This window comes from Vulpes lagopus, chromosome 2, assembly GCF_018345385.1.
Source record: "Vulpes lagopus strain Blue_001 chromosome 2, ASM1834538v1, whole genome shotgun sequence".
NCBI lineage: Eukaryota > Metazoa > Chordata > Mammalia > Carnivora > Canidae > Vulpes > Vulpes lagopus.
In genome coordinates, this window is record NC_054825.1 from 148,956,864 (window position 1) to 148,971,375 (window position 14,512).

A 14,512-nucleotide genomic window follows, 5' to 3' on the forward strand; every position below is an offset into this window, starting at 1 on the left:
TCTAATAAGTGGCATGTGTGCATATGCATGTTTAATACTTAACATGTAGTTAAATATTTTAAGTCACTATTAATTTAGATACTTTAATATCACCTAGTTCAATCATCAATTCAACAAACACTTATTGAGCACCTATTATGTGCAGACAGATCATACGTAGTGGGTTGTACTATGGTGAGGGCAAAAAAAGACATGGTCCCTGGACCATCGATTTATGACAAAGTTCACATTGATGTGAGGCGGCTGGGTGGCTCAGTGAGTTGAGCATCCGACTCTTTGTTTAAGCTCAGGTCATGATCTCCAGATTGTGAGATAGAGCTGTGTCCTTTCTGTGTTCAGAAGAGAATCGGCCTCTATCTCTCCTCTTCCTCCGCCCCCACTCATGCACACTCATGCACTGTTTCTCTCTAAAGTAAAATAAATAAATAAAATCTTTTAAAAAATAAAACCACAATGCTGAATAGACTCTGAGGAAGAGGTCCATATGGCTAGAGGAATGTACAACAGAAAGACTCAGCCTAGTTTGGGTGTCAGCCATGCTTCCCTGTGACTATGACCGCTGACCTCTAGTGTTCAATAAAATACTACTGAACCTGTACAAACAGAAACCAAGGTATAAATAAAGATACTTGTGGGGCCAACTAGTAGGATGAAGCTTCCTTTGTATTAGATCTATCTGTGGTATCATTTAGCCTTGATCACTTTCATAATAAGGCTGGCTCGATTCCACCTCATTAGCCCAAGACAATTATAGTAGCTCAACCCAACACCAATAAGATCATAAACATATATGAGAACACACTGAAATTGAAAAGCAATCTCAGTTATAATGTAGTAGTTCAGATGATCTAGAATAAATTGTTTCGTTATGAGGAAAGACACATATACAGTAGATTCCTAAGGAAACATCCATATATCGCACCTTGAGACACTCTGCTCTTTGCAGCCATTTTCCTACCTCTAGCTTCCCAGTACAGTGTTTGATATGATGAATCAACAGTTTTGTCCTTATATCTACAAAATGCTTTGAATGTTACAAAGCATCATTACAACGACTTTTTTTTCCCTCTCATTTGATCCTGCTAACAATTCAGGTACATTATGTATTTCAAAGACTGAGGAAACTAAGGTAGGCTGGCACTCATTCAAGAAGTCTTCCACAATTGCCCCCCCCCTCAAAACAGACTCACCTCCAAATTATACCATGCTCTTCAAGTATTGGCATTCTCTCTGCCATTTCTGTCTACCTCTCAATCTTTTTGGTCTAACCTTAAAGTTCTTCCTATCTCAGTCACAAGAACAGTTCCGGCCACATAACAGATGCTCAATCACTGCCAAATGAGCTCCAGAATTCAGTTATCACAACTCGAGGGCAGGCAGGCTGAAATAACTTGTTCAACACCAAGCTTACAAGTGGCAGATGTGGCAATCCAACTCACTCATATCTCCTGAGATCAAATTCGTCGGTGTTCCTTTAGCCCACATCTCTAATATTGTAGGGTAACATTATTACTGCTTCCTAGAAAGCACCAACCAAAACATAAGTATGAGAATCATTTAAGCTCAAACATCAAAAACATTTTCCTGTGGGTGAAATAAATTATCTACTGAGATCTATGAGCATTGTCAGGACTTTCCAGTTTTATACTATTTAAAAAAGACGGGTTTTGTTTATTACACTAGCTCCTCTATGTGGAGTTCCTCAACATCTCCAATGCTTTTTTGCTTTGTTTTTTTAAAATGTCTATTTAAAATAAGTAGCTAATGAAACGCTCAATTTCTGTGAACTGTTTTTATGAAATTGCTGGGGAAAATTAAGAGTAATCATGAGTTTTAAATGTATAACCATCTACCAGATCAATGAACCACAGGCAACAAACACCTCAGCGAACCTCAATGTTGAGGAAAAGTCCTGAAAATAAGCACAATAACAAAAAAGAAAAATCATTGGTAAAACGGCTTTGCACAGAATAATTATGTTATCAAGGATCATAAACAGTACTGGAATCAATGGTTTTTGTCAGTTTCATAAGATATTCAGAAAAATTATTATCTCTGGCAACTAAGGCTTCAGGCCATTCAAAGTAAAAATACTTTTTTAAAGATTTTATTTATTCATGAGAGACATATAGAGAGAGGTGGAGACACAGGCAGAGGGAGAAGCAGGCTCCCTGTGGGGAGCCTGATGTGGGACTTGATCTCAGGACCCAGGATCATGACCTGGGCCAAAGGCAGATGCTCAATCACTGAGCCAGCCAGGTGTCCCTATTCAAAGTAAAATTAACTTCCTTACTATCACTTTCCAAAATCTTCAGGAACAATTTTGCTCTATCACTTCAACCTACAGATACAGTTTCATTCCTTGAAACAAAAACAACTCATGTTTGCTTGTATATATAGTTTAACTCTGCTAGTGATAAGATACAAAGTTAACCTGAGATTCCCAAAAGGGACAGTGCCTTTTTAAACCTAATTATGTTAATAAACATCTTTATATAAGAATTGTCTTTCTTGTATTTCAAGTGCTATCTTTTCTAATGCATTTTTTCTTATTTCACTTTTCTTCTTTAACCTTACTAATTTTAAAAAACTAAAATTGCTAATCATAAGAAAGCACAGATTGAATAGGATCCCAAACTATCAAGACTTAATAAACCATAAACCCCAAGTACTAAAGGAAGAAAAAATATATATAGCTTTGGATAACTATGTACATTTATAAGAAACAGCCTGACCAACTTGTAAACCAGAAATAGAAGCCTTACGTATTACTGTTTCTGACTTTTTTTTTTTTAAAGATTTTATTTATTTATTCATGATAGTCACACAGAGAGAGAGGCAGAGACACAGGCAGAGGGAGAAGCAGGCTCCATGCAGGGAGCCCAACGTGGGATTCGATCCCGGGTCTCCAGGATCATGCCCTAGGCCAAAGGCAGGTGCCAAACCGCTGTGCCACCCAGGGATCCCTGTTTCTGGTTTTGAGGCCTACCTTTTTGTCACCCACTGAAATTATACCTTTTATAAATAAAGGATAATCTTTTAAAGCAATCTTTAAAAATTAGGATCATAAAAGGATGAAAATATACCTTTTAATTTAATATAAAAATGGTGTTCTGAGATGCCTGGGTGGCTCAGCGGTTGAGCATCTACCTTCAGTCCAGGGCGTGATCCTGGGGTCCTGGGATCAAGTCCCATATCAAGCTCCCCTCGGGAGCCTGCTTCTCTCTCTGCCTGTGTCTCTGCCTCTGTGTCTCTCATGAATAAATAAATAAAATCTTTAGGAAAAATATGGTGTTCTACCTGGTTCCCCATCCAATAACTAACCTTGTCAACTGTAATATGAATTTGGGCAACTTTAACTTTTTAAAGCTTGCTAATCAATTGATTTGATGAACCTAGTTTTCCTCCTAGTTGAGATGGGAATGGCTGTCTGGGACTTTATTCAACTGGATATAACCAGTATTAATGAAGACAAAAATCAAAAGCCACAAATGGACTAATGATCTTTGTTGAGTTTAGGACCTAATTTCTAATACATTTGTTTTTTTTTTTTCTTGAGAATACTTTATTATTTTTTTAAAGATCATTTATTCATTCATGAGAGACACGGAGAGAGAGGCAGAGACATAGGCAGAGGGAGAAGCAGGCTCCCTGCGGGGAGGCCGATGAAGGACTTGATCCCAGGACCCCAGGATCATGCCCTGAGCCCAAAACAGACACTCAACCACTGAGCCACCCAGGTGCCCCTCTTGAGAATAATTTAGTTTGCATTTTCTAGCAACTAGGTTTTCACCAGTCCTCCAATATATCAATTCATTATACACATTTGTGTTTTTAAGAGTCTTAAAAATGTCACCAATTTTTACTGATCTTTTTGCTTATGTTGTTGATCAGGCTTGCTTGCTTATATATGTCTGTACGTACAGATGTATGTATGTATTTTCTTGATAGTAATTATCAAAACAGGAGAGCTGATGGGGAATGCAGAAAGAGTGAGACAAAAATCTCAAAACTGATTTTCCTCTACATTTTTTTCTTTCCTTTTTTTAAAAACTTCAACTCACTGAGGTGAGACAAAAGTATATTAATTTGGGATACTTTTTTGAAGAACTTTTGCTTCTTAAGTATACATAGCAGGCCACATTTCAGGTTTTATTTATTTAAAGGTAAAAGGTAAAATGCTCCCGAGGGGAGCCTGATGTGGGACTTGATCCTAGGACCCCAGGATCACGCCCTGGGCTGAAGGTAGATGCTCAACTGCTGAGCCACCCAGGTGTCTCAGAACACCATTTTTATATTAAATAAAAAGGTATATTTTCATCCTTTTATGATCCTAATTTTTAAAGATTGCTTTAAAAGATTATCCTTTAAAAAAAATAAAATAAAATAAAAATAAAAGATTATCCTTTATTTATAAAATAGTATTAGGACTAGTATAATCCTAGCCCTAATACTAGGACTAGGATTGGTAATTGAGCCCCTCTTGAGAATAATTTAGTTTGCATTTTCTAGCAACTAGGTTTACCAATTACCAATTAACAAATTACCAATTAACAAACTTAGATTGGTATTGCCAATTACCAATTAACAAACCAATTACCAATTACCAATTAACAAACTTAGATTGGTATTGATTTTTAAGTGCTTTTTCTTTTGACAGGACTTCAGATTTCTAGAAAAGTTGCAAGAATTATACACAATATTCCCAGATATCCATTTTCCAGATTATCTGAATAATAACATTTTACTACATTGATTTTATCCTTTTTCCTCTTTTACTCCCAAGGTTCTATATTTACGGATGCTCATACTTAAAATCTGAGTTTACAGAGGGCTTTAGAAGTTCAAGGCTTGTAATTTTTTTTATTTGTTATTTTTCTCAAATAACCCTTTATACCTCAGATACTCCTGCTTGCCTCACTAGTTTTGCTTGTGGGATTTTTCTCAAAAATGCACTGTGATTCATAAAGCTAAAACCAATCCTTCTTGACATAAAGTATATTATGTTCTTTGCCATGGGACTGCCATGTTCAGTACTGTTATGTGAGGGAGCTTATACCACTTAACAGCTGATCTTGATATAACTAATCTGACTTCTTTATCTCTGTAGGGCAGAGCTTAGGAGCTCAGGCTCTAAAGTCAGATGACTTGGATGTGACTCCTGGCCAAAAAAAAAAAAAAAAAATCATGACTGAAGGAAGGTATATTAGTTTTAAAAATCAGGTTTACAACTTAGCACTGAGCAATGAGCCAGCCAGGATAAAGACAGTGGCTCTGATTTGCTCTAAATGGGAAATCCATCAGTTCATCAGGGCTGCATGCAAAGAAAATGAAGCATCAGAGTCTCTGCAGAAATGGCTTTGACTGATGTCAACACAAATTTTTAAAGAAAATAAAAAGGCATTACATGTGTGTCTATTTCTAAAATCAGCCCTAGATCAAAGGAAGAGCAGAATTATCCTTTTTCATGGATAGAAAAGATAGGTCTTAAGTGTTCCATGAAATTAACCTTCTGACATGCTGGTTCGGTTACAGGGATTGAGCTTGAAGAATTCTGATGAACAATTCATCTTGCTGTAAAAGTGTCCAGGAGAGGAGATGACTCACAAACTATGTTCCATATATACTTAGAGCTTCCACAAAGGCATCTCAGGAATAGATGTCAGGGGCAAGAAGAACCTTACTGGACAGGGTTGTTATAAGCTTTAGAAATGATAGGCTAAGCACCAAGCACAGGGAATGGTACACAACAGGTTCTCTGTAAATGGCACTTACTGTTATTGGATTTGTTGTTTCCACTGGATTTCTGACAAAGTTGAATGGTGGTCAACTTCAAAATAAGCTATTACTGGGGTGCTTGGCTGGTGTAGTTGCTTAATCATCCAACTCTTGGTTTCAGCTCAGGTCATGATCCCAGGGTCATGAGATTGAGCCCTGCATCAGGCTCTACACTCAGTGTGGCATCTGCTAAGAGATTCTCTCTCCCTCCCCTTCTTCCCCTCCCCTTGTGCTCTGATGTATGCACGTGGTCTCTCTTTCAGATAGATAAATCTTTTTATAAAAGAAAAATTCATTATAACTGAAAACTTAAATAGCTTATACAGCCAGACCAGGAACCATGTAGGACCCCCATCTCATCTCTTACCACTTGTCCATCACCCTTTCTTCTCTAGCCATTCTGAGCCCTCAAAAAACACTTCTTTTTATTCCCTCACTGGTTAACTCTATTCTTCAATCTTAGCTTAAAAGTCACTTCCTCTGGAAAGACTTCCTTGACCACCTCAGACTATAAATAATTTTTATTTTGACCTTAAAGTTTGTCTTTCCTTCAGATACTTGATGGCAAATAGGCTCAGCTATATTGAGATCTATTATACTGAAAATGCATTTTTTAGCACAGGTAAAGAATTCTTCTGATTTGCTTTGGCAAAGAGGGCCAGTGCTCCACTTAAATTATGTTCCATCTTGCTCAAATCATATGTAAACAAAAGTGCCAGTTATCTTAAAGTTTTCCACTTTCTACTCATGTGAAAAATTTTATAGGACAAGTTGAACTCTCCAAGTAAAAAAAAAAAAAAAAAAAAAAAAAAAAAAGGTCCTGATGTTGGAATTGATGGTTTGATAAGCAAATTAGATATTCACAGGAAACATTATATATCTCTAGGAACAAAATTACGGAATTAACTAAATTAGTCTATACAGGTAAGTGATTGACTGAAGAAGCCAATTTTCAGCAATTCGACTTTGGAAGGTCTTCTGGGATAGTTGGAATAAATGAGTAATTGAAGTCTCTTCCAACTAGAAATCCAAACGCCAATCAGGCTAGCTAAAATATTAATATATTCTCACCTTCATTTCCTAAACTGTTACATCCTACCACAAAACCACACTAGATCCAAAATTATTATATTTCACGAACTGAATAAAACACTGGAGGTATTCCTGATATTTACTGAGAAGTCCTCTGGCATTTTCTCTAATCACTATGGCAACTGCACTCTGTGCCCATCCAGGCTGGAGAAGGCCAATACTGCCCCCATGGGTCAAACCACGTGGTCTCTGTTCTGATCTAGAGCCTGAGCCTCCCTAACTCATAACCCAGAGTAATATAAAGAAGGATCAGAGGTTAATGCTTACTAAAGAAAATGAGAGCAACTGGTTTTAAAACTAGAATAGCTGTAGAGGAAGGGTTACTTGAGAGTGATGGCAAAAAGACAAGGCCAAAGGCCAAACCTCATAGAAAAGAGGGTCAAAAATCCACAAATTACAGGAGTCAGATAATACTAAGAACAAGGAAAATAAGAGTTAAAAAATAATAATAATAATAAATTTGTTGAAGGTTTATTATATAATTCCAGGTACTACCTTAAATTATTAGTAAACACATTATTTAATATTTGTAGACAAGCATAAGCTTGATATTACTATCTCTATCTTATACATGAGGAAATTGTATCTCAGGCAATTTGCCCAAGAACATATAACCAGAAAGAGCTAGAGCCAGGATTCGAACCCATACCTTTTAACTATGACTCTCAGTCTCTTCACCTCCATAAAACCTGCTTTCCTGGATGAAGTGGCTCTCCAAGAAATAAAAGGGAAAGCAGCCCAATAGCCATAGAGCAAGAGAGATAATATAATAGTTAAAAGTATCAAGTGTCAAGGAAAAATCCAGAAAGATCCTAGGGAATATTGTTGGATTTATTTCTGTCAGAAGTGTGCAGTATCCACAGTTGGATGGGTAGGCAACCAAATTTCACAGGATTAAGAAATGTCTGGACAACACAGCAGACATGTACAGATGTCTCAAGAAAACTGGCAGTGGGGGAACAGACTGTGAAAGAGGTCAACTGAAGAGGGAAAAGAATGAAAATATGAAGGAGGGAACACATGTAAAGATGCCACAAATGGATCATCTGACTCAACCTCCCACTAGAGGTTCTTAGGAAACACTTCCACAACCCTCACTCATCACCCAGTACAGACCCCCTGATTTCCCTTGAGCTCTTCCATACTTTCCCCTACCAGAAATACCCTCTTTTGGTCCATTTTTCTTAGGATCTCCAACTTTTACTTCAGCATCTGGCTCAAAAGTCACATCCACGGTGAAGACATTATTGATTTTCATTCCCAAGGACAATCTCCACTGTTACTCCTGAGGCACTTTGTATCCAATTCTACAACAATATCTATCCCTCAAGAGCTGGCTTTCCATAGTCAGGTGCCATGTCAAACCCCCTTGGAAACCCTAGCATTTAACACAGTGCCTGGCATATTCCTCTGAAATTATATTATCTTAAACTGATCACAATGATCTAACAATAGACAAGAAAGTATTTTTAAAATCACTTTTAACAGAGAATCAGCACATACGGTTACTCAACAATTTAAATAGTAGAGCTCTTATTTTTACAAATATTCAGTAGAAATGTTCAGCTAGAAGGCCCACATTTTGGATTGGCAGAGCAAAATTTATTTCAATTGTAAATCAGCATGTTCCTTCGAAACACCTTTTTATATTAGATACTAAAAATTAGCAATTCTGGCTCTAAAAGATAAAATAAATACGCTCTTCAAGAGCTAAAATCATTCTCTTTTGTTTTTCTACAAAAAGACATTCAACGGGAATTCATTTTAACCCCATCTTTTAGGACGTCTGCCATGGGTTTTAATTAGGAGAATACTGTCCCCTGAGGGAAGCAAACCAATGGGAATCAAGTCCCAAATAAAAGCAAAGCACAGAAAAATGTCTTTGTTTCTGCTGATTATATGAGATAATGGTCTCAAATGAAAAGAATCCTATTCATGTCCATCAAAGCTAGGATGGACAGAAAGCAAATCTCTTAACCCTGAACAGAAAAGAAAGATAAAGACAGAAATGATAGAGTACACTACCTCAGGATTAGGTTTCTAGACTAGAAAAGGAATCCATTTAAAATATTACAGATTGAATTTCGAGGCAATGCAGTATTCTGTTATGGATTTAACATACTATACGCAATCTTCCCCCCCCACACACACCCCTTAGTCTCTGTACATTGCTTCCCTCACAAGAATTTTCTCATGGGTATACTGCTCATCACCCCAGTTTCTTTCTGGATGTGACTACATACTACATACATCACAGGAATATGGCAAACAGAAGTGAGAATAAAAATGACCCCTTGTTGAAGCTGTGGTCTCGTGAGGATCTCAGGACTACTCATGTCAAAATTCCTTTCCTAAAATCTGTTTCCTAAAATTTGAGGCATCATTTTAAAGATACCCATCATGAATAGATCTACTGGGATTCACTTAAAATTTACCCTTCTTGAATCTTCAAGATTATCCTTTGCCTAGAACCTAACTGGCACCTCTGATCGACTCTGTTTCTCAAACAAAATGTCATTTATCCCTTTGACCACAGGGATAATATACGCACTTGCCAGGATGTACCATAACTTAAGTGGAAATGCTAAATATGCCATAGATTGACACTAACCAAAAGGAAACAATATAGCTACAAAAGAAACAATATTGTTAGAATACAACTATCCTATTCATTTTGTATCTCAAATCATATGTAACAATCACTGCCCAGATAGATGATTTATAGAAAACCAAAGTTCTTATCTGAATATAATCTTGAAATGAATTTTTATCATGTAAAATGAGGTTTCAGTGTCCCAGTTACATACTAAAGACTCAAGAGAAAGAAAGTGTGTCCCTGTGCAGGAAAAGGTAAAGACCATAGTCTCTGATAATAAAAGAAGTCAAAATTGACAGCTAACTTGACAAAAGATTTTTTTTCTTTGAGTTCAAACAGAAGCCCCTCAACCCCGGGGCTCCACTGCACCTGGGAAGTTGTGTTTACAAGAAGTGGTATAGTGATAACACATTTACCCACTTTGACAGAAAAGCTGTGTGTCTTTCTCTAAGGAATGGAGAAGGTAGGCAGAGACTACAGGAAAAAGCTAGAACTGTACTCAGAGGGGCAGTTAAAACTAGGAAAAAAAAAAGTCTTAGAGCCCTGGTTTGAAGTGGCTTAGGAATCATCCTCAATGTCAGCAACACTGTGGAACACCTGAAACCCAAGATTGCAACAAGGAGTAAAAATGCTGGCTGGCTTTACTCTAGGTTCTGCTTTGGCTGGCTGTGGGAAAGAATGCAATAGTGGAAGACACGTTCCTCCTTCCTGCTCCTGGATTTTCAATTCAGGTTTAGGGCAAGTAGGGTCAAAGACCACTCATATTTAGGCATAAAATGACCAACTTGAAAAATAATCTATAGGAAACTCTAAGAGATCATTCAAGGCAGGGGGAAGGCAAGGGAAAAGTAAATCACTTCTGGTCATAGTCTATAGAAACCCTCAGTCCAAAGTCTTCTTATATTGGGACGCCTGGGTGGCTCAGCGGTTCAGCGTCTGCCTTCTGCCCAAGGTGTGATCCTGGAGTCCCGGGATCGAGTCCCACATCAGGCTCCCAGCATGGAGCCTGCATCTCCTTCAGCCTATGTCTCTGCCTCATTCTCTCTGTGTGTCTCTCATGAATAAATAAAACCTTTTTTTAAAAAAAAAAAGAAAAACCAGTTTTCTTATAAAGATGATGATGAGTAATATGGAAGTTCTAATATTTTGTCAACATACCAAATTTGAATATTTTTATAGATTTTATTGAAATGGGCAACCATGCCTATATTTGGAAGCTGAGACTCTATGGTGTTTTGTGAAATGGTGCAAAATTACAAAAGACAGGAAATTTGATGAAGTACTGCTATAACAAGACCTTGTAGTCATTGCTCAGAATTCTCTATTCCTGAACCAGATTGTCTAAAGAAAGAAAGTTGATTTTTGAGCTCATACAGGATAAATGAAAAAGCACAGAAATAATTTTAGAATCCACATTTTACTTGGTACTTATTACTCAGTGAGATTAGAACCTTTGTGCTTTAAAGAAACAAAACTATATGTTAGATCTTAAAATTTCTTGGTTTTTCAACTTTCTAATAAATATATTATATGCCTCAACAATAAACAAGTTTAGCTATATACTTCCTCACATTAGAGAGGCCAAAGCAAGGACACAATAAAATTGAATCAACAGAAGTAACTACCTTTGACATCAATGCCATGATTTCAACATCCATCATGGGTCAGTGACAAAAGCTACCAGATTTTAAAAGTATCCCACTACACTTGGAAAACTCAACATGACATAGTACATTAATAATACAAAGACTAGAGGCAAGTTAAGAACAATAAGAAATTTTTAAAAAAATTTTTAAAGAAAAGGAAATTAATACAATAATAATCCCATCAGTTGTACAGAATATATCTACAGGGACATTAAGAGAATGCACTAGATAGGGGTAGCTGGGTGGCTCAGTTAAGTGTCCAATTCTTGGTTTCAGCTCAGGGCATGATCTCAGGGTTGTGAGATCAAGCCCCACCTAGGGCTTCACTGAGGGCACGGAGCCTGCTTAGATTATCTCTCTTCCTCACCTTCTGCCCCTCCCCCGATGCCCACTCTCCTTGTCTAAAAAAAAAAAAAAAAAAGAGGAATACACTAGGGAACATCAAATGTGACATTTTCTAGTTTAAAAAAAGAAAGAAAGAAAAAAAAAAAAGAAAAAAAAATGACAGAGGGAAAAAAAAAATCCTTCCAAATAAGCCTGGAAGCACTACAGGCAACTCCAGGCAAGTATCACACTAATCCACTATGTGAAATAAAACACTTTGTTGACAAAAAGAAAACGAGAGTTCTCACCTTCTTTGCTTGGTGTGAGGGGATGTAAAGTCTCACCTGCCTTGAATGTCCTAGAGGAAAGAGCTAACTTGAGGAACTGAAAGCTATGCCTGCTGGGAATGAGCCATATGGCACAGCACAATGTTTTCCAAAGAGAGTCCATGTGTACACGAGATTATTTTTCATGAGGACGTGAACAAGGTGAGTGTACATTATGTATGATTTTCTACTTACGCTGGTGATAGTGATTTTCCACTTCTGGAAGCAACTTTGGTTTTTTAAGGTTACATAGTTAATACAAAAAGTGATTTTAATTGAAGCAGCAGAGTATCTCCACCAACTACATGCAGTGAGATGGGTGGCCGCCTTCCCGAACTTTGGTAAGGCTTGGGGATTTATTCTTTAGTTTAACCCCCAACCATGGGTAATATCATATGAAAAAAAAAAAAAAGAAGGATTAAGTGAATTAGAGCAAGAAATACCCAATATTCCTCCTCCACTCAGTTTTCAGGCAGCCAAGTATTCACCTTCTAGGCAGGAAGCTGGAGAAGTCTTCTTTAAAAATATGACAGCCAAAAAAATAAAAATAAAAAATAAAAAAATAAAAATAAAATAAAAATAAAAATAAAAATATGACAGCCCAAGAGGAAAAAAGATACTGAACACCAGAGGGTCCCCAGTTAAAAAGCCCAGTCAGATGACCGACCCTACATTGCATTCAACAAGACCCACCCATGCATGCAAATCAGCTGTTTATCCTCAAGCTTTTAAATATGGATAAACAAGCAAAGATTATCAGACATCTAAGAAAAGCTTCAAAAAAAGACGAGACCAAAAAAAAAAAATATATATATATATATATATATATATATATATATATATATATATATATCTCCAAAAAACTCCACAAAGTAACAAAAAACAAAATCCCAAAGAGCAAAGTAGTTTGAAGGAAAAAGACTATAAAAAGGAAAAAAATTCAACAATTTTTTAAAAATTAGTATCTTCGGAGAGAAATAAAAAGATACTATAATCAGGAAATAAAATGTGATGTTACAAAAAGGAACCTACAGGAAAATTTTTAAAAAGCTTCTCCTTGATCCCAGCCCTCTCCCTGCCCATCCCGCTTCTATCACCTGAAAAGAATTTAACCGCAAGTACCTCTGCCTAAAAAATATCTTTCGCTAGCTACTTTTCTGTAATTGTAAGAGTGACATTTGCTGGAGATTCTCCTTGATACCAAGAAATTAGAGGCAAATCACACAAGTCTCAAGATAATGCTCTATATGATCTTTCTCATTTATTTTCTCACCACTCTTCAGAAAAATTGACAGGCCAAGGTGTTCACTAATCCACATTGTAGAACCATTAACTGGCACAAATAGCATGATTTCGTCATTATCTTTCCTAAACAAGCCGAGTGTCCTGAGTATGAATAAGCTCTGTAGTAAATATGTGACGATGAATTCATTCTCAATTTTTTAAACGGGATGAGTCAGATCTCCAGACCTTCAAGATCATTTAATTTTCATTCAACAGTATTTTTCAGTCTCTAAAATACTCAGGCATTTTCTAAATCATCACAAAGGCAAAATCCTTGCCTGGAAGTTACATACAAACCTCTCCTTTATCAAGTACTACCTATTGTGAGCTGATTCTGTGTTAACTATGATTGATGATATTTCAGTAGGAAGAAATAGGAAGTTGTGGTCAATAATCAGGGAAGCGAGAGGCACCTGGGTGGCTCAGTGGTTGAGCACCTGCCTTTGGATCAGGTGGTGATCTTGGGGTCCTGGGATTGAGTCCTGCCTTGAGCTCCCTGCAGGGAGCCTGCTTCTCCCTCTGCCTGTGTCTCTGCCTCTCTCTCATGAATAAATAAATAAAATCTTAAAAAAAATTTTAAAAAAAAGAATCAGGGAGGGGAAAAGAGAGGGACAGAACTCATATAGGATGGTCAAGGCAGAAACAGGAGTAAGAGGCTCTTTCAGAACAGGGATTATGGTTTGGATACTTTCCTTTGCATCCCTATAGCCCAGCACAATCTGCTACATCCACGAAGTGCTCAAGAAACACTTGCTCAGATTAATCTAAGAACCAAACTCAATCTATCTCAGCACCCACTGGGTCAGAAAGGAGAATCCAAATCCTCTCTGGATACAGCTCGGTGGGGCAGACAGTCGTCAGCACAGGGAAAGGCATGGCATTTTTGTCTGAGAACGGCTGTTACTTACCTGCTGTTGTACTGGTACCTGCTGTACCACCTGTGTAGGCACTGCTGCTTGACTAGCCACAGATGTCTGTAAAGTCACTGTCGAACCCGTGTCCGACCCGGTCTCTGATGTCTGCATGATGGTCTCTGAAATACATCAAAAGAGAAATAACGTTTTAAACGCTCTCCTCACATGACTAGCTGCATTACATGTGTTCTTAAAACCCTATGCTGAGAGAGACTTTCAACTCTCAGGGTACTTCTTACGCCAACACACTGCCATCATATCCCATGCATGTTTCTAGTAACTCGGATCACTCTTTAAATAAATACAAAAAATTACCAAGTCACATTTAAAAAAATCCCCATTAGCACCTCTAATTTTGAGGCTATAAAAGTTGAACTACCTTGAAGTCTACCTTCCTTAGGTCTCAGCTGTTATAAATCAGTTCAATCATATTATAAACTAAGCCCCAAAATATTTCAAGATACTCAATTTTCAGTACAAGAACCCTGACTGGATGTAAATATGTCAGAAAAATGTTATTTTCTAGACACTTTTATAGGCCATTAGGATGTC

At 37.2% G+C, this 14,512-nt stretch overlaps 1 protein-coding gene across 8 annotated transcripts in view; it reads right to left on the reverse strand.

Moving 5' to 3' along the window:
• Positions 1 to 14,512, reverse strand: part of RFX3 (regulatory factor X3) — a 435,833-nt gene that overhangs the window by 149,352 nt on the left and 271,969 nt on the right. For all 8 annotated transcript variants that reach the window (XM_041737022.1, XM_041737032.1, XM_041737008.1 and 5 more), the window contains one exon: positions 13,955 to 14,079. In XM_041737022.1, the coding sequence (XP_041592956.1) occupies positions 13,955 to 14,071 (117 nt within the window). In that variant the 5' untranslated portion in view covers positions 14,072 to 14,079. The remainder of the gene's footprint in view (positions 1 to 13,954; positions 14,080 to 14,512) is intronic.